We start from the raw sequence: 19,265 nt of genomic DNA on the forward strand, positions 1-19,265 counted from the left end.
CAAAAGAATCCTACTAATCTAACGTAAGATATGTTAGACCCCACGTGGACTAATGAGAGGTCATGTAGAACATATTCAATACTCTCAAAGGTGGAGTACATGATCTGTAGCCATATCAGTATGGGCATTTTTTTGCGTTTTTCCATAATGATTACAAAATCTTTACGTTTTTCCATAATGTATCTCATTACTCCCCGATTTCATTAAAAAAAAGAAAAAATCTCATTACTCTCAGGTGATGGTTGCCTCAAGCAGTCAAGCGGATCCCCACCCCCCTCCCCCGCTCTTACACCCAGAAGTGTGTCAGCGTGGGGATAGAGGGTCGGGAATCCAGATCAGCTGGGGCGGTTACCATGTGGGAGCTGATCCCGATCCCGATCCCAATCCCATCACCTACCACCCAATTTTAATTTAGGAAGTGCTAAACCCGTAGTTAAGTTAAAGGAACTAACCCAATCAATCTCCTAATCCCTAATTCCCAACCTTCGCCGTTATAAATTACTGAAAAGGAGAAAGTACCAAGCCAACGATCCCGCGCGCCTTTCGGGCTTCCGAGTTCCAACAAGGCCTCGAAGACAGGTGGGGATTGAGGAACCTAGCCGTGTCGGATTTCTCTCGGGGAGGTGGAGAAGACGAACAGCTTCGACTTGGAAGCACATTTATTATTTCTTCAGCTGTTCGAGTTTTGATTGATTAATATCATCATGGCCGTTTCCAGCTGCGCTAGGGTTCTCCATTGTTCTTTTGTCTGCCGCCCAGATCCCCATTTCACCGGCAACCCTCGCACTGAGATCCCTTCGTTCTCTACTGGAAAGGCCAGCTCGCTTCCTTTCCACGGAGGATCATCGGCTTCCTCTCTGTTCTTCTCCTCGGGTCTTATCCTCAAGTTCCCTCCCAATTTCGTTCGCCAGCTTAGCACCAAAGCCCGGAGGAATTGCAGCAACATCGGCGTGGCCCAAGTCGTTGCGGCTTCGTGGTCGAACAATCCTTCTTCTGCTGTACCTGCTTCTGCTACCGCCGTTAACCCCACCATCACTGCTCCCCTCGACGAGATCAGTATCGTCCCTGGTCCCCAGGTGGTGGTCGATGGTGATGGTTCTAACAGTACCACTAATAATGTACAGTTTAAGGGTTTGGCCGCTTTAACGGCCTCATTTTTGCGCTCCGATGGGAGCCTCTCTGTTCATGCCGGTACACCTCTCTCTGTTCAATTCAGTCACACACACACAACGCACAGAGAATTTTCTGTTGATATTGGTATCTGTCAAATGCATGTTTATTACTACACTTTCTCTTCTCTAATTTACTTGGTTCTTATTTTTAACGATTCCTCATCTGTAGCTTTTGTTCAATGTTTGGTTTTTGTATTTCGATGTTTCTATCGATTAGAAGGAGATCCATTTGAAGGTGCTACTCTTTTTTCTTTGGCAGACCAAGACTTCCATAGTCTCTAACCATTTGGTTTTCAGGTCTTGCCGGTCAGATTAAGAATAAAGACAGTCCTTTCTTGAAGTGGATGGAGAGAGGAGGGGTTGGGTGTTGAAGGAACAGCCTATGGTGAACCTTCTTACTTAATTAGGGTTCACAGGTTGGGTAGACCCACTTCTAACTTCCATAAAAAAATTCCAATCCTTCATCATTTCCCGCCTTCTTCATTCATTGATGACCAATAATTCAGCTCCTTGACCGTCCATTCGCTTTCTGGTGGTTATCCATAAACTTGTGGATTCACCCTAGAAGTTGGTGTATCACCATTGTGACCTTTAAAGGCTCTTTAGTAGTTATTTTCAATTGGTTTTTGAACAACCATTTCATTGATACAAAGAGGGAAAATATGTGTAAAGTACTTTTCAGTGGGATTTGTCAAGAACAAATTATGGAATCAAAGCGTGGTGTTTATTTCATTGTTTGCTGTAATTATATTATTTATCTGATTTGGATCATGGATCTCCCTGAGGCAAAACGATTTCGTATTAGTTGGATTATTACTCTATGCTCCAAAGGCATAATTGTATGGGCCCACTTATATTCTTTTTTTGGTTTAACCATAATATTCCCCCCCTTTTTGTTTGTTCAGGTGAAAGATTGGGGCGCGTTATAGTTACTGATGCACTCACCACCCCTATTGTCAATACTTCTGCCTACTTCTTTAAAAATACTGACCAGCTAATTGATTTCAAGGTGTGTACCGCACATCACATATGCTATTCTAGGGAGATTAGCCACAATCCTACTGTCATGAATGTTCTTGTGCATCCTCTTACATGATCCTGTAATTATGAGTTTTCTGCACTGGTTAATATTTTTGAAAAAGTAGCTACCAATAATTTAGTATGTATTTATCCTTCACTTTCTCTCGTCCAGGAACTAATTCAGTAGCAGACTCTTGTGAATTGATTGGTGTAACTAATAACTACTGTGGCTATAATTCTAAGGCTTTATTTATTTAGTCATGTTGGTCTCTTATCTTCTAATGACTACTGTGGCCATTATTCTGACAGGAGGGTCACTTTGATAGTTTTGAGTATGGGCGCTATGGAAATCCAACTACGGTGGTTGCTGAGGAAAAGCTAAGGTTTGTGATGCCTCTCAATATGTATGTTCACTGTCACTTGTGCCATTGGATACTATTATTTAACTACTAATGAGGTCCTTATGTCTTCCTTAATGGAGCAGTGCACTGGAAGGGGCTGAATCAACACAGTTGATGGCATCAGGAATGTATGCAAGTATAGTTATGATGTTTGCATTGGTTCCAGCTGGTGGTCATATCATAACGACTACAGATTGCTACAGGAAGACTAGAATATTTATTGAAACAATGCTCCCCAAAATGGGAATCATGGTAATATGCTTTCATACATATATCGTATATGACATTTGTATGCTAAGTTTTGTTGAATCTTTTACTAACATGATTGCGGGAATGCGTATTTTGAACATTCTTTTCTGTAAATTCAATTGGGTATATTAGTTTTTGTATTGGTGTTCATCGCTGTCTCAAATGGTTTACAAGTTTTAGCAGAGATCCTCTATAATTTATAATGTTATAAATTAAAATCAAATCTTTTAATATTTCTGAACTTCTCTGAGTTTTTATTTCCCTTATCCTCAATTTGCAGGTTACCGTTATTGACCCAGCTGATATGGAGTCCCTGGAAAGTACACTTGAAAAGCATGATGTCAGTAGTGAATAAAGTTGTTTTGCCTTTTTTATTTGAAGATAAGAGATCCACATGACTTCTTCATTGAATTCTTTCCCCCTTTGCAGGTAACTCTTTTCTTTACAGAATCTCCAACCAATCCATACCTCCGATGTGTTGACATTGAGTTGGTTTCAAAGCTTTGCCATAGCCATGGTGCACTGGTGTGTGTGGATGGAACATTTGCCACGCCTGTAAACCAGAAGGCCCTTGCCCTTGGTGCGGACATTGTTCTACACTCTGCAACAAAGTACATTGGAGGTCACAATGATGTGAGTTTATGCTTGTATCCTTTTGCTAGATTTTTCTATTTAAAAATTAATAATTGGTGTTGAGATTTGGTAGGGTGAACATAAGCAGTAAAGAATTCTTGAACAACTTGTGAGCAATGTCTCTGATGCTCTGGGAAAAGCACTGTTGTATAGATTGACAGACAAGTGTGGGCTGGATGTCCAAATTATTCAATACACTGACATGATTTCTATACAGGTTCTTGCAGGTTACGTTAGTGGTTCTGAAAAAATAATATCTGAAGTTCGTAAGATTCATCATATTTTTGGTGGTGCTCTTAATCCTGTAAGTTATTCATATTGGGTAGCCCTCTTGGGGCTTGGGGTTGTATATTTTGAAATTCACCTTATTAATGTCTTCAAAAACATGTGATCTAGTTGTAAACTATGTTTGGATGTCATACAAAGTGATAAGTGTGACTTCAAGTTCTCACTGCTCTTAACTCTTAAGTCTGCATCATATATCTGTACTCATTTTGTTTTGTTTTGTTTTGTTTTTTGTTTTTTTTTGTTTTGTTTTGTTTTTTTTTTTCCTCTAAGAATGCTGCGTATCTCCTTATCCGAGGCATGAAGACATTGCATCTTCGTGTACAACAACAAAATTTTACAGCGTCGAGGATGGCTGAGATTTTAGAGGCACATCCTAAGGTACTTGAGTTTATTTTTTACTTTTTTCTTGTTTCCCCTTGGGTTCAATAACAGCGATTTTTTTTTTTATCAATTTAAAATAATGGTGTGCCTGAAGGAGGGCTGTGGGGGTGAAGATATAACAAAAGACTACCTACAAGGATGACTTGTACCACACATTGTGAATACCCAGGACCTCCAGGCATTGAAAGGCTGCTTGCTATTTCTTTGGAGGAGCTTGGGCCTTTGGAGGCCAATGTAAAATCTCATTCGGCAATGGAAGTTGAGAACATATATTAAGATGGTCCCCAAAACCTTTGAACAGGCCTCCTGTGAATTGCTTCTCATTGAAATTTGTTTTTCCTTCATTTAGTCCTTTTATAACTTTCATTAGATGATTGAATTTTTTAATTCTAATTACCAGTCACTCTGGCATGATTTTTTTTATTCTAATTCCAAGTCAATTACGTCATTAATAATAATAATTATTATTATTATTAAAAGAAGTATGTCAACTTGGTAATATAGTTTACAGCTGGAAAATTTCACTAAAAATTTTTCTGCCTTTTCTTTTTTGGGGGTGGTGACTTCTTTTCTTCCATCCTGCTGTTCTACATCATTCTTGATAAGTAGTCTTCTCCCGGTACTAAAATATCATTTTTATAAATTTAAAAACTGTCTAGACATCTATCCCCGAAATTAGAGAAATATGCTGTTGCTAGCACTAGCACTTAGCCTCCCACTTTTATTTAGTTTCTTTATATTTAATATGTGGAATCTGTATAAAGGCTAGAAATAATGTACTCTCAATCATGGAGTGGGAGTCCTCAATGGATAGTCATGAGTGGATAAATACTAATTACCTAGGAAATAACAAATATTTAGTTTGCCAACCTAATGACATGATAGGAGAGACGTGTTCACATTTCAGTGTCAGATTTTAAATTTATTTTCTCCTTGTGGTTGAAAGGGAAATGAAATGGAATGTTGCCAGCTTAGGTTGCCTTTGTTATCAAATCTATGGAGTAATTTTGAGGGGTTCTTGATTCTCTGTGGTTATTTGTTTTTTCATTCTTGTAGCATTCTTCTTTTCCTTTCTTGTTGAGAGAGAACTGGAAAATATAACGAAAGAAATGTGATCAGATCGCAGCCAGAAAGAAGAGAAAGAAAGGGCTTTCTTGCAGTTTGGTCTGGTTCTTAATTGAACCAGATTTTGATGCAAACCAGTCCAGGCGATTGGAGTTTTAAACCAGATTTCTGTGGTTTTCTGGGACTTCTTTATTTTATTTAATATTCAGTTTTATAAAGAGATTAGTCTAAGTCCAGTCAAAGTTTGGTCCATTTAGGACACCCAAACTCAGTCTGTACAAGGTAGGAAGTTTTCTTCATAGTTTTGGTTTTCTTTTCTTATTTCTCTATGAGTTTGATTCAGTGAAGGATCCTCCAAGCATTGCTTGCAGCTGGACAGTCCTAGTCAGTTTATTTGTTTCTTTCTTGTATGTCCTATTTAAACATGTAGATCCCATTTCCTTGATTCTGGTCTTCAGTTGGATTTCTAAAGCCTAACCCTTAGGTGTTTTAGATCCCCATTAGAATGTCTTTCATGTGAGGCTGCGGGTCCCATACCTTTCATGTATCTGTGTTTTGATAGTCTGTGCTAGGTCCAGCATTAGCTATTCATACCTGAAAAGCAGCTAACATCTTTGTTGAAACTTGTATTAATATTCTCTAAATTTTATTCTTCATTAAATTACTCTCTTCAAATGGGAGTATGGGGCCAATTTACAATGGAGCCTAGTACTTTCGTCTAGGGGCTTATGGCAAGTCTTGAGTGCTGAGGCATGTAGAGTGGTCCGGAGCCTCCTGCCTCAGACTCATCTGTTAACTTAAAGAAGCCACGAGTTCTTTTTTTATTTTGTTCTTATGCAATAACTTGGTGTCACTTTGGTACTAGAGTGCTGACCTGGCATTTTTGCAGGTGGCACGTGTCCATTATCCTGGCTTGTCTAGTCACCCAGAACATCACATAGCCAAGCAACAGATGACTGGTTTTGGTGGTGTTGTTAGTTTTGAGGTGGGTATTGTAGTTATATTTCTAATGTGTGGATTGATACTGATTAGGGATCCTATTGATGTTGACTGGGGAAGCCTTTGTTATTTGCTCATGCAGGTTGACGGAGACTTGATGACTGCTAAGAAATTCATTGACAACTTAAAAATACCCTATAATGCCCCATCCTTTGGTGGCTGTGAGAGCATTGTAGATCAGCCTGCAATCATGTCTTACTGGTATTCACTCTAATTACCTTCCAGACCATTTTCTTGTGTCATATATTTTTATTTTGAATAGTTTGTTTTTGTGGTACTTCTGAAAGATATTGGCTATGGGTATTTTCCTTCATTGCCCCAGTTTGAGTGAAGTTTCTACAACTTCAATATGGCTGAAATAATAGTTCTGTATTATCTGCTTATGCATCGTAACATCACAATGCACTTTGATTCAGGGATCTGAAAGAGTCGGGAAGAGCTAAGGTTGGCATCAAGGAGAGCTTGATAAGGTTCAGCTTTGGAATTGAGGATTTTGAAGACTTGAAGGCTGATATACTCCATGCTTTAGAGGCTATATAGAGTGTCAACTTTCATAAGGTCTTCTGGTGGACTATATTTAAATTTTATCCTGGTGTTTCATCACCATTTGCTGTGTGTTGTTCAAGTCAAAATAAGAATTTTTCCTTGTAATGGCTAGCCAGGATAATGATTTTATCTTTTAGCTATAAAAAAAATTGGAGCACTTCTTTTTCATATATTGGTTCCTAGAGCTCTGATTGATCATTTAGCTAGTGAGCCTAGTATCTACTATCTAGATTTGACCCAACAATGATTCTTGCAAAATTTATGAACGTTAATTGTTTACTTAGGCCAAAAGTTTGTTTTCTTAAAATTATAACTTTTCTATCCTTTCTATCTTTTAAAATATTTTTTGGAGGCCAAATAATTGATTTCATAGTTTTCTTATTTGGTTCATTAACCAGCGTTATTTAGGTCTCAATGAATTAAAACATGACTAGGAGAGTTGTTTCTGGTTTTCAACATGGATCAGCATTCAATGGCTTGGACAGTGTATCTTCTTGTTATTTGCCTCTTGAGACCTAACCAGGTATTCCGATCTGATAACCTATTCCACCATTGATTAGTTAATTGGTTGTGGACACCATCAATGCACTCAGAAAAATCTGTGCCTGCGATCATAATTTCAGTTGCGCAATCATAATTGAAAACTTTGAAAAAATTAATGAAATTAACTAGCCAAGCTCTGTTTCAGTCTGCGTACGGGACCGATACTCAAGTCACGGTTCATTTGAGATTTCCATGTATAACTAACTAGCAACAGAAACGGCACAACGAATGTCCTCGGAATATATATATATATATATATATTTATTTATTTTTTTAAATCCGTGAGAAAAATTTTTAGTTATCGAAAGGAAAAAATGAAGATTGGGAGAATAAAATAATCAGATCATTTCTTTTTACAGAAATCTATGTGAAAACATGAAAGACACCATGACAACCGCAACAGAAAATGTAATTCTGCTATGTCGCTACTGAATCAGTTCCATTGTGCTGGCTTTAGTTGTTAATCAGGAAGTAGAATGTCCTTTGTCATGTCTTCTGTTGGTTTATGTTAGTTCCTGCAGCTGCTTTAGTCTGATTCTTCTGCAGGGATTGGTTTTTCTAGCATGCTCATGTCTTTGTGGATTGAGCTTGATCCTTAATTGTCTTCATCTTCGTCTTCATCCTCATCACAATTAAATGGCAGAGGTACTGACTTGAAGGCGCGAAACTTCCCAACATTGTTCAGGTGTTCATTCTCCAACCTAAAAAAGCAGAATTTTAGCTCCAGTTCTTGTCAATGAAGCAAATCATGATAAGTTACACTTATCAGCAGTTTGTGAAGATCATTTCTGTTTGACTTAGGTCACTGTGATACCAGAGTTAAATGGATAAGCAACAACCACCCTGAGAATACCTGAAGAAATTCCAAATGCCACGACGAATTATCTCTAGACTTGCCACTACCGCAATCATTGCTTCTCTATGTAGGAAAGATACTTTAAAGTCCAAAACAGTTTGCAGCCAGGCAAATCTGAGTATAACATCCAAGATCTACAGATTCATTGATAAGTATTAGATGTTGGATGTTAATGGCACTACTAATTTATGATTAAATTTCTTTCCTCCTACTTACCATGGCTCCGAAATATATGCTTTTATGAGAGATAAGAAGCTTGTCTCTCAACCATTGATTCTTTGAGTTACGTTGTAGAAGCCCCCAGTCAAAAACAAGGTCCCAATAGGTGCTCACAATTGCGGCAATGGCGGAGGTGATCACAGCAAACACCTGCCAAAGCATTCCCTTATTCATACTATAAGCTGTCCTCATAACAATGGATAAAATGATGGAGAAGTATTTTAGCCCATTGTATCCTTGCATTGGGTCTTTCTCTTCTAACCACCGGCGGATGCACTACAACATAGCAACTGTATTCAGATTTCACAGATCAATATGGAGTTTAAGGAAAGAGGAGGCAGGAGTGACAGGATCTACCTGAAGGAATCGGAACCAAAAGGGAACTACAGCCACTATATAAAAGAAAGTAGTGTAGACATCATAATTTTTGCAGTTGTTTGTTCTCATTTTGTAGTCTCCCCAACCATAGTAGCAGATGTAGAACTCCAGACTTCTGAAGGATTGGACCTGGAATAGAACAATAAAAACAACTTCCTATTAGTTCTCTAGGCAAACCAAAGGGTATCTGGCTTAATTAATACATAGCATGAGCAACAATACCAGACCTGGCTAGTTAGCTGGTCTGCTAGGAAAAAATCTGCAAGAGTAACCTGTAGAGAAGAGAAAATAAATACAAATAAGCAAATATGCCCTGATATAATTTCTTATTTGTTTTTTTTTTTTTTTCAAGTGATGAGTCTGCTTCATTGTACCTTGTAGAGAGGGGCACTGATACAGTGTAGAGCACATCGGAGTAGGAAGAAGCGACTTGAACGGTATATAATGTCAAATGGACAAAATGTTATGGCAAGTACTAGCTGCACAGGGAAAAAAAGGTTATTAGCAAAATGAATGCTAATCTGAAACCAGGAGAGGAATGAAAAATGTTGGCATGTCTGGGAATCATACACAAACTAATCCCAGAGGGACTAGTTCAGTGAGCGCCTTGAAATCTTTTGTAATCGGATCCATCTCCATGTCTAGGTTTGCCAGCACACTGGCAAATGCAAGTACTGCAAGACATGAGCTGAGGAGGAAGACTTCTCGGTAACCCAACTCAGTTCCTTGTTTTACTCCAAATATGAAGGGATGATTGACTCGGTAGCGCCTCCAAAAGTATATATTCATACCATACATGACCATGTGTAGGACAACAAATCCAAACAAGCTGCATGAAAATGTAAATTGACTTGTTACTTCAATAAATAAGTTGGTTCAGAAAATTGAAAATGTCTTGTTGGGAACAAAGGGAAGCCAGAACTTGGGACACGGTTCTATGTTGTAACTAAGTCCAGGGAAAACTGAGCTTGTCTTACACTACTATCTCACTCTTACAATTATATTATTTTTTCGGTGACTGCAAATGTGGTTTGCAATGGGGATGGATTTGTACTTGTAGCTCCTTGCCCTAACCTCTCATATAAAACTGAGTGGAACAACTGGCGGATAAGAAAGAGGCTAATGTATGGGAAAGAGTGTTTTTTTAATAGGTAGAAACTAATATCATTCTATTGATGGAACATTGAGTAGCTGAAACTGAATCCGGAGCTTACCTGTAGAGTGGAAACATGGTTTCCATGTATTGGGAACTCCCTTCCTTGTACAGGATATGTCTTGCATGTATAATCAAAAGAAGAGCCACTAGTAGAGCTGTGGTGCCACCAGCTAAGAAGCCTGAGAAATTACCATAGACAGATTCAATTAGTTCCATTGATCGAAGGCTTCAAACAAATTCAAAGGGATACTTGTGTGACCCTTTTGTAAGAGAATCAACGAAAATGTATATCCAAAGTTGGATGCAATTTGAGTTATAGAAGAATAAATCATACCGATGGAAAATGTTGTTCTATGTCTTTCTCTCTTTTCTTTTGGTCTTAGGATGTTTATGCCTTTTCTGTGGTTTGAGTTTGAGAAGTGCTTGATGAAGGTAGCTTCCACTCTCTCCATGAGCCTAGTGACCTGTGAGCACATAAACCAAACCATGTTAGTGATGGTAAGAGAGAATGATGTATCAGACAAAGGCAACAAACACTCAGTCAGCTGATACTCTGCTTTCAATGCTTGCACTTGTGGGAAGATACCAATTCATACAAATATAAGAAGTCTATAAAATTACTGTTTTTACTCTTAACAAAAGAGAGGATCTAGAATCAAATTAATAAGATTTTCATCAAGTTGAGCCAGAGGCATGCCCCAAAGTTGCTAATATATCTTTGCAACTGCCGATGCCTCCTTTTCTCAGTGCAAATTATCATATGCTCTCCATTTCTAAGTGAATATGTTGGACTAACCTCATCGGAGCTGCCAAGATAGGAGTCATCAACCATGCTTAGGTAAGCCCTCGCTGCACTTCTTGAAGTGATCTGAAAAAATTGATAAATGAATAAGAGAATTCTTGATTTTAGATGCACAGAATGGCAGGGTCTTGGAAATATAGCATGCCACAGGGGATGTGCAACGGATTTTCATTTTGTCTTACCAATATATCAGACATCTATTGCATTGAAAAAACTTCAACATAAACAAACGTGAGATTTTTATCTATTATTTAAATGACTAACCTTGTCATATTTCTTCATGATCTTTGAGAATGCCAAGAGATTCAAAAAGCTGGTTCATGCAATTATTAAAAATGTCGATAAATACACTGTAAAAGCTAATAAGCAGCATGCTTAGTAGCTTCAAACTTCAAAGACATAAATGCATACCATGTAGTGTTTTGTTACCTGTAGCTCTTAAGAAGTCGAAGCTTCTGATAGAATTCGATGAATGTTCGCTTCAGTTGTCTTTCAACTTTATTCAGGTCCTTAGGATTCAGCTCTCTGTTCATGGAGATCTTTAGAATGCCTTTAATGGTGGAGCGGGGAGTCTCAAGTGTGTTGTTGAGCTTCACATGGTTAAGGATTTGTAAACGGGTTGGTCTAGAGCCCTTGATGCTGTCTGGTCTCTCTTCACAAACACTAGAGTTGGTAGCTTTGTGCTCATTGACATCTGTATCTGCACTTGTGTCACCAGAATTCACTCCATTGTTCAATAAAAATTCTTCTATTACGTCCATGTACCCTTCTGCATCATCTCTGTTGCTCGGTTCAACTTCTTCTATTATGCCCATGTACCCTTCTGCATTTACAATATGACTTTCTATTACAATCTTCATGCTTTCTACAGAGATGGAATGATACAACAATAAACTAGAGACTGTAAAACTCACTAGTGGATTTAGCACGGCAGGGAGTAGAGGCATTCAATGCGGCAGTGGAGGCAGCGACACCAGAAGCAAGGTGGCACATCTCAACATTACGATCGAAGTTCTCGAAGTCACCGATGCCATCGATGTTGGGATTCTCAGCCTTAATCCGAAACGCAATCAAAGCATCCATTTGCTTATTCAACTGGGCAGCCTCCTTAAGGACCTCATCAACCTTATCCCTATAGAACTTGTTGACCTTGTTGAGCTCATCATCCAGCCTCCTGAAGTACAACAGCTCGTACTCTCCACCTTCCTCGGCCGACATGAGAAAGTTTGACTGGTAATTGACATGATCAGATGATGAGCCCTGATCACTCTGCATAGCTCTTACTAGTATAACCTGATCCTCAATGTCTCCACCGGGGCCGCCATTGGGGCTCTTGACATGCCTATGTATTAGGCCACTGAAAGCTCTGTACATGGTCAGCTTCCGCTTTAGGCCGGCCGGAGTGGTTACCGGAGGCTTAGTTCTTTGCTTGAAGCGTCTGATCTCTTTGAGGAGAGTCTTGAGATAGTTGTAATCCATGTATGCATATTGCCATTCTGGCACCATTTGTGATGCAAACTCCTTCCCAAACTTCATATCTCTTTGTCTTGGGCTTTTTAGTTTTGCCTCAAAACAGTTATGAGGACAGCTTGATACAACAATGGATGGGAGAGGAAGTGATTATGACTTGAGTATCATTGATAGTAGGACCTGTACGTCGTTAGAGTAGTTGAAGAGAAACTTTGTCCTTAATTACATCTTCTGAAGGACCGGCCTGTTAGCTCATAGCAGGAGGTGTGGCTCGCTCTACGCCACTCTCTTCGCAGGGGCATTTATGTATGAAGGGGGCCTATGACTGACTATGCGAGTATGAGTTCGTTCCTCCCTCTTGATCGAAAGGAAGGTTTCTCTTACGTATCTTTCATGGAGATGAGCGAAATCGAACTTCATTTGAAAATTTCATGTCTTAATCTTCTGGTCAATTTTGAGAATCATAATATGAAATTGACCGGGTCATTTCCAAGTACTTCTCTCTCTAACTCATCCACTTTTCAACAACTCTGGAATAAGTTCTTTTCATGTATAAAGCTTCAACAATGGCGTGGCAGTAAGATTGATCCATAACCCAGATCAGAATTCCAATTCTGGTTTTTAAACTCTGGATATATACAATAAAACAGGGTTTTCGTATATAGGATTGATTGCGATCGATTCTGATCTAGATTGATCAATTAGACCAGGGATTTAAACTTGGAACCAAGGCCGGATCAATCCCTATCAATTCCAATCGAAATTGTTTCAGAATTGGCCGAAATCAGTCCCAAAAACCTTAAATAGGCCCTAAAATCTAAAACCAGCAATCGACCTGATATGGACTAAATCTCTATTGAAAACTTAAAACCTCCGCTAAGGATTTTACAATGATTGACACCAAGATGAAATCCGATTCTGGGTTTTTGGTGTTTACGAGTACACATTACGTAAGTGCACAGATACCATGATTGACTTCAAGAAGAAGAAAGGAGTCGTCTTCCGCCAACGACATGGATGATTCAACATTTCTTGTTTGGGATTTTTAGCAAGTTCTTCCTAGTTTCTTTCATGTGGGTTTCCGGTTTATCTCTCTAGGTTTAAATCTCCTCTCCGTTAATGGCTTCTTTTTGGGTTTGGGATTGGTTCCCATTCCACAAGAAAATTCAAGAATCTCCGGTCCTTTTGTTTTTTAATGGCAATATTCACTCTCTTTTCCTAAATCGGAAAGATCAAGAATCTTTGAAAGGAAAAAACGAAGTTTGTAAGGAATAAACTGTTGGGTAGAAAATATAAATCAATCCTCTGTTTTTACAAAATAAAATTGTGTGAGAATGATGAATCAACCGTATAGACTGAAAAATGAAAGATAATATACACAATAGTTAACCAAAACAAATGTAAATCTGTTCTGTTGCTACTGAATCAGTTACATTCTGCTGGTTTTATTGTTCCTGTCTAACCACGGCTTATCCACTGCACATTATTGAACTGAAAGTCTGCATCTTAGTTGTTGATATGGCCATCTTTTGTCAGTTCAACAACTACTTTAATCTAATATTTCTGTAGGGATTGATTGTTCTGGCCTAATACCCTTTTGTCTTTGTGGATTGTGGTTGATCCTTATTCATCTTTATCTTCATCCTCATCACAATTAAATGGGAGAGGTACTGATCTGAAGGCACGAAATTTCCCAACATTGTTCAGGTGTTCATTCTCCAACCTGAAAAACAGGATTTCAGTTCCAGTTCTTGTCAGTGAAGCATCATGATGAAGAACATTTATCAGTAGTTTAAGCTCATTTTCTGTTTTAAGTTTAGGCCACTGTGATACCAGAGTTAAATAGATAAGCAACAACCATCCTGAGAATACCTGAAGAAATTCCAAATGCCACGGCGAATAATCTCTAGGCTTGCAACTATTGATATCAAGGCTTCTCTATGTAGGAAAGATACTTGAAAGTTCAGAACAGTTTGAAGCCAGGCAAATCTGAGTAGAACATTCAAGATCTGAAAATTCATCTAGAAGTATTAGATGTTGGATGTTAATGACATTTCTTATTAATGATTAAAAATTTTCTTCTTACTAACCATGGCTCCGAAATATACGCTTTTGTGAGAGATAAGAAGCTTGTCTCTCAACCATCGGTTCTTCGATTTACGTTGTAGAAGCCCCCAGTCAATAACAAGGTCCCAATAGGTGCTCAGAATTGCTGCAATGGCTGATGTAATCGCAGCTAACACCTGCCAATGTGGTCCATTACTCATACTGTAAGCTGTCCTCATAACAATAGCCAAAATGGTCGAGAAGTATTTCAATCCGTTGTATCCTTGCATTGGGTCTTTCTCTTCATACAACTGTCGGAGGCACTGCAACATAACAAACTGTACTGAGAATTCACATATCAATGCATGGTGTTTGAGGAAAGGGGAAGCAGGAGTTACCTGAAGGAAGCGGGACCAATAAGGAAATACAGAAACTATGTAAAAGAAAGTTTGGTAGACATGAAAATTTTTGCAGGTGTTTCTTCTGTGTATGTAGTCTCCCCAACCATAATAGCAGATGTAAAACTCCAGACTTCTAATGGCTTGGACCTGGAATAGAACAAAAATAACTTCCTATTAGTTCTCCATATAAACCATAAGGTATCTGGCACAATTGATACATAGCATGAGCAATGATACCAGACCTGGCTAGTTAGCTGGTCTGCTAGGAAAAAATCCGGGAGAGTAACCTGTAAAAGGAAAGAAAATAAATACAAATAAGCAAACATCCCCTGATACAATTTCTTTACGTTTTTCAAGTGATGACATCTTGTACCTTGTAGAGAGGGGCACTGATACAGTGGAAAGCAGATCGGAGTAGGAAGAAGCGACTTGAACGGTATATAATGTCAAATGGGCAAAATGTTATGACAAGTACTAGCTGCACATGGAGAAAGTTTATCAGTCAAAAAAATCCTAATCTGCAACCAGGAGAGTAATGAAAAAAGGTTGGCATGTCTAGGAATCATACACAAAATAATCCCAGAGGGACTAGTTCAGTGATTGACTTGTACTCTTTTGTTCTCAGATCCATCTCCATGTTAAGGTTTGCAAGCACACTGGAAAATGCAAGTACTGCAAGCCCTGAGCTGAGGAGGAAGACTTCTCGGTACCCCAATTCAGTTCCTTGTTTGATTCCAAATATGAAGGGATGATTGACTTGGTAGCGCCTCCAAAGGTATATATTAATACCATACATGACCATGTGTAGGACAACAAATCCAAACAAGCTGCACAAAAGATTAAATTGACTTGTTACTTCAATGAATAAGTTGGTTCAAAAAATTAAGAAATTCTTATTGGGAACAAAGGGAAGCAAGAGCTTGTGACACTGTTCTATGCTGTAACTAAGTCCTGGGAAAATTAAGCTAGTCTTCACTGCTATCTCACTCTTAAAATTATATTAAGTTTTCGGCAACTGCAAAAGTGATATGTGATGGGGATGGACTTGTACTCGTAGCTCCTTGCCTTAACCTCTCATATAAATGAGCAGAACAACCACGGATGAGAAAGAGGCCAGTGTATGGAGAAGAGTGTTTTTTATTAGGTAGAAGCTAATATCATTCTATTGCTGGAACATTGACGAGCTGAAACTGAATCCGTAGCTCACCTGTAGAGTGGAAACATGGTTTCCATGTATTGGGAACTCCCTTTCTTGTTCAGGATATGTCTTGCATGTATAATCAAAATAAGGGCCACTAGTAAAGCTGTAGCACAACCAGTAAAGAAGCCTGAGAAATTACCATGGAATGATTCAATTAGTTCCATTGATTGAAGGCTTCAAACAAATCCAAAGGCATACTTGTGCTACAATTTTGTAAGAGAATCAATCAAAATGAATGTCAAAAGTTGGATGCAACTTGGTAGAGTCATAGTAAAACAAATTTACCTATGGAAAATGTTACTCTATGCTTTTCTTTCTTTGATTTTGGTCTCAAGATTTTTATACCCTTACGGCGGTTTGAGTTTGAGAAGTGCTTGATAAAGGTAGCTTCCACTCTCTCCATAAGCCTAGTGACCTGTGAACACACAAACCAAACCAGATTAATGATGGTAAGAGAGAATGATGTATCAGACAAGGCAACAAACACTCAATGAGCTGATTCTCTGCTTTCAATGCTTGTACTTGTGGGAAGATACCAATTTATATAAGTACCTGAAGCACATAAAATTATTAACAAAGGAAAGGATCTAAAACCCAATTAATAAGATAATTGTCAGAATTAAGCAATCCCCAAAGTTGCTAATATCTCTACAAATGGAGATTTCTCCTTTTGATCACAGTGCAAATTATCGTATGCTCTCCATCTCTAAGTGAATATGTTGTACTAACCTCATCGGAGCTGCCAAGATAGGAGTCATCAACCATTTTCAGGTAAGCCCTGGCTGCACTCCTTGAAGTGGTCTGAAACAATTGACAAATGAATAAGAGAACTTTTCATTTTAGATTCACAGAATGGTAGGGTCTTGGAACAGAGGTTCATCATTTTGTCTACTATGTAAAGAACTAACCTTGTCATATTTCTTCATTATCTTTGAGAATGCCAACAGATTCAAAAAGCTGGTACATGCAATTATTAATATTGTAGTTTCAAACTTCAAATACATAAATGAATAACCATGTAATGTTCTGTTACCTGTAGCTCTTAAGAAGTCGAAGCTTCTGATAAAATTCGATGAATGTCTGCTTCAGTTGTCCTTCAACTTTCTTCAGGCCCTGAAGGTTAAGCTCTCTGTTCATTGGGATCTTGAGAATGCCTTTAACGGTGGAGCAGGGAGTCTCAAGTGTGTTGTTGAGCTTCACATGGTTAAGGATTTGTAAAGGGGTTGGTTTGGTGCCCTTGATGCTGTCTGGCTTCTCTTCACGAATGCTAGATTTGGTACTTTCGAGCTCAATGACATCTATGTCTGCACTTGAGTCATCCAAATTCCCTCCGTTGTTTAGTAAAAATTCTTCTATTACATTCATGTATCCTGACTCCCCTTTTACATCTTCTCTGTTGCTTAGTTCAACTTCTTTTATCATGTCCATGTATAATATGACTTTGTTTTACAATCTTCATGCATGTCTATGGAGATGGAAAGATGTCTAGCTCAAATGTTACCAGAAAAAAAAACAAATGTAATGCGAAAAGGATATGGCATACACTGCACCTTCTTCTCCTAACTACTATTATATCAGTGCATGAACTCATACTTGTTTTTATGATAAGAATATCCTTCCCTCAAAATATCTATAAAATTTTTTGAAAAGATCAATTTCGTAATATATAATTTTTTATTCTTTTATCTTTTAAGCACACCAGAGCTAGCGGCTCAACCAATGGAAGGACTAGGATGCAAAGAGCATGGGGTTCATTTTCCCAAGGGGAGAGGGAAAAAAGTGACAATGGCTGAGCATGTATATAATTTTAGAGATTTTCTTCATTTTAGTCTGCCACCTCTCTAAGCAAGCTTGGAGATTACTGCTCAATCCTTCTTCTATTTGGGCTAAATTTATGAAGGTCAGCCTACCATGATGCTTTGGGTATTAAATCCAACTTGGTTGAGACTTGAGAGGAATCAAATGTCTAACCCTTCATGTATATGCTACAATTAACCTCAAGAAACTATTGTCGATGCCCTTTTATCTTGCAATCATGCTAAGCTGTCCTAGTTTGAGAATCACTCTCTATTTTTGGCTCTATGTCTCAGACTTAGGCACCGTTTGACAACGTTCTGTTTCTGCGTTTTCTTTTTCTCATAAATGGAGAAACAGCCTAAAAAGCGTTTGACAAAATTGTTCTATTTCATCCGTTTCTAGAAACATAAATCAAAGTTTATGCTTATTTACAATTCTAGAAATGACTTTACGAAACAAGAAATGAATTTGAGAGAAAAAACGGCTGTTGTGCCCGATAAATATCTCAACTATTTAAACCTAAAAAAGGCAACCGAACCCCTCTCCCTTTTTGGACATCTGATGATACTATTAGGCTTTTTAGTAATATTATGTTGCAAAAAATGTTTGGAGAAAAATAAGTTTATCAAATACCAAAAAACCAGTTTTTGTTCCAAAAAATGTGAAAAGCCGTTTCTGCTGAACGGTGTTGGTTATACTGCTATGACTAATAACAACAACAATCAAAGTCTTATCTCAACTTAATGGAGTCTGCTACGTGGAGGTGGAGGTTATAATGCTCCAAAAATATGTAAAACTCACTGGTGGATCCAGGAGTCTTAGCACCGGAGGGAGTAGAAGCCCTCGATGCGGCAGTGGAGGCAGCAACCTCAGAAGCAAGGCGACGCATCTCGCCTTTATGATCGAAGCTCTCGACGTCGATGTTGGGATTCTCAGCCTTAATCCGAAACGCAATCAAAGCATCCATTTGCTTAGTCAACTGGTTGGCCTCCTTAAGGACCTCCTCAACCTTTTCCCTATAGAACTTGTTAACCTTGTTGAGCTCATCGTCTAGTCTCCTGAAATACAACAGCTCGTACTCTCCACCTTCCTCGGCTGACATGAGAAAGTTTGTCCGGTACTTGACTTGATGATGATCAGATGATGATGAACCCTGATCACTCTGCATGGCTCTTACCAGTACCACTTGATCTTCCATGTCTCCACCGGCGCCGCTGTTGGGGCTCTTGATGTTCCTCTGGATTAGGCCACTGAAAGCTCTATACAAGGTTGGCTTCCGCTTGAGGCCGCTTGGGGTGGAGACCAGAGGCTTAGTTCTTTGCCTGAAGCGAATGATCTCTTTGAGGAGAATCTTGAGATTGTTGTAGTCCATGTAGGCCTCTTGCCATTCTGGTACCATTTGGGATATAAATTCCTTCCCGAACTTCATACTTTTTGTCTTTATCTTTCTGGGTTGCCTCAAAGAAGAGAGAAAGGTGGTGAGTGAAGAGAAACTCTTTGGGGTTTCGAAGGCAGTTTATGAAGCTTCATGCAATAATGGATGGAAGCGATAAAGCTCCCTATTTATCACTATAATTGTACGTCCCCATAGAGTAGGTTGATTTATTATGTGTTCTGACTTGTAGGGTAGTAAATGGATAGT

General features: G+C 38.6%; 3 protein-coding genes across 7 annotated transcripts; 1 reads left to right on the plus strand and 2 right to left on the minus strand.

The window, feature by feature from the left end:
• The first annotated feature begins 501 nt into the window (after positions 1 to 501).
• Positions 502 to 6,922, plus strand: LOC122076661 (cystathionine gamma-synthase 1, chloroplastic-like). The gene is made up of 11 exons (XM_042642079.1): positions 502 to 1,191; positions 2,078 to 2,181; positions 2,502 to 2,575; positions 2,677 to 2,845; positions 3,123 to 3,182; positions 3,272 to 3,475; positions 3,693 to 3,779; positions 4,034 to 4,141; positions 6,099 to 6,194; positions 6,291 to 6,409; positions 6,625 to 6,922. The coding sequence occupies exons 1-11, from the start codon at positions 705 to 707 to the stop codon at positions 6,746 to 6,748; spliced, it is 1,632 nt and encodes a 543-aa protein (XP_042498013.1). The 5' UTR covers positions 502 to 704; the 3' UTR covers positions 6,749 to 6,922.
• Positions 6,923 to 7,598: 676 nt separating this feature from the next.
• On the minus strand, positions 7,599 to 12,552 carry LOC122076660 (phosphate transporter PHO1 homolog 3-like). 2 transcript variants are annotated; one of them, XM_042642077.1, is made up of 13 exons: positions 11,623 to 12,552; positions 11,138 to 11,531; positions 10,973 to 11,021; positions 10,703 to 10,774; positions 10,241 to 10,370; positions 9,965 to 10,085; positions 9,321 to 9,579; positions 9,125 to 9,229; positions 8,978 to 9,022; positions 8,730 to 8,879; positions 8,370 to 8,522; positions 8,151 to 8,287; positions 7,599 to 7,998 (listed from the first exon to the last, which is right to left on the minus strand). In XM_042642077.1, the coding sequence occupies exons 1-13, from the start codon at positions 12,242 to 12,244 to the stop codon at positions 7,893 to 7,895; spliced, it is 2,343 nt and encodes a 780-aa protein (XP_042498011.1). In that variant the 5' UTR covers positions 12,245 to 12,552; the 3' UTR covers positions 7,599 to 7,892. The 2 variants fall into 2 exon arrangements, with proteins under 2 accessions (XP_042498011.1, XP_042498010.1); XM_042642076.1 differs by having other exon boundaries at positions 8,370 to 8,648; positions 11,623 to 12,548.
• A 979-nt stretch (positions 12,553 to 13,531) lies between these two features.
• LOC122077444 (phosphate transporter PHO1 homolog 3-like) lies at positions 13,532 to 19,052 on the minus strand. Of its 4 annotated transcripts, XM_042643398.1 has the most exons (15): positions 18,425 to 19,052; positions 18,143 to 18,169; positions 17,414 to 17,456; positions 16,860 to 17,135; positions 16,735 to 16,783; positions 16,556 to 16,627; positions 16,112 to 16,241; positions 15,833 to 15,953; positions 15,194 to 15,452; positions 14,999 to 15,103; positions 14,868 to 14,912; positions 14,623 to 14,772; positions 14,269 to 14,547; positions 14,051 to 14,187; positions 13,532 to 13,901 (listed from the first exon to the last, which is right to left on the minus strand). In XM_042643398.1, the coding sequence occupies exons 1-15, from the start codon at positions 19,050 to 19,052 to the stop codon at positions 13,802 to 13,804; spliced, it is 2,421 nt and encodes an 806-aa protein (XP_042499332.1). In that variant the 3' UTR covers positions 13,532 to 13,801. The 4 variants fall into 4 exon arrangements, with proteins under 4 accessions (XP_042499332.1, XP_042499331.1, XP_042499330.1 ...); XM_042643397.1 differs by lacking the exons at positions 17,414 to 17,456; positions 18,143 to 18,169 and having other exon boundaries at positions 16,860 to 17,214; positions 18,449 to 19,052; XM_042643396.1 differs by lacking the exons at positions 17,414 to 17,456; positions 18,143 to 18,169 and having other exon boundaries at positions 16,860 to 17,196.
• Between the last annotated feature and the right edge of the window lie 213 nt (positions 19,053 to 19,265).

Source organism: Macadamia integrifolia, chromosome 4 (assembly GCF_013358625.1).
Source record: "Macadamia integrifolia cultivar HAES 741 chromosome 4, SCU_Mint_v3, whole genome shotgun sequence".
Lineage (NCBI taxonomy): Eukaryota > Viridiplantae > Streptophyta > Magnoliopsida > Proteales > Proteaceae > Macadamia > Macadamia integrifolia.

Excerpts from the sequence above, each read along its gene's own strand:
- LOC122076661 (XM_042642079.1), top strand. The coding sequence starts at position 705 with ATGGCCGTTTCCAGCTGCGCTAGGGTTCTCCATTGTTCTTTTGTCTGC. Across the intron at positions 1,192-2,077 it reads GAGCCTCTCTGTTCATGCCG|GTGAAAGATTGGGGCGCGTT; the intron begins GTACACCTCTCT and ends TTGTTTGTTCAG. Across the intron at positions 6,410-6,624 it reads CCTGCAATCATGTCTTACTG|GGATCTGAAAGAGTCGGGAA; the intron begins GTATTCACTCTA and ends ACTTTGATTCAG.
- LOC122076660 (XM_042642076.1), bottom strand. The coding sequence starts at position 12,244 with ATGAAGTTTGGGAAGGAGTTTGCATCACAAATGGTGCCAGAATGGCAA. Across the intron at positions 9,580-9,964 it reads ACCATGTTTCCACTCTACAG|CTTGTTTGGATTTGTTGTCC; the intron begins GTAAGCTCCGGA and ends ATTTTCATGCAG. Across the intron at positions 8,880-8,977 it reads CAGACCAGCTAACTAGCCAG|GTCCAATCCTTCAGAAGTCT; the intron begins GTCTGGTATTGT and ends GTTCTATTCCAG.
- LOC122077444 (XM_042643395.1), bottom strand. The coding sequence starts at position 19,052 with ATGAAGTTCGGGAAGGAATTTATATCCCAAATGGTACCAGAATGGCAA. Across the intron at positions 14,188-14,268 it reads GCGTATATTTCGGAGCCATG|ATCTTGAATGTTCTACTCAG; the intron begins GTTAGTAAGAAG and ends ATGAATTTTCAG. Across the intron at positions 13,902-14,050 it reads GGCATTTGGAATTTCTTCAG|GTTGGAGAATGAACACCTGA; the intron begins GTATTCTCAGGA and ends CCTGTTTTTCAG.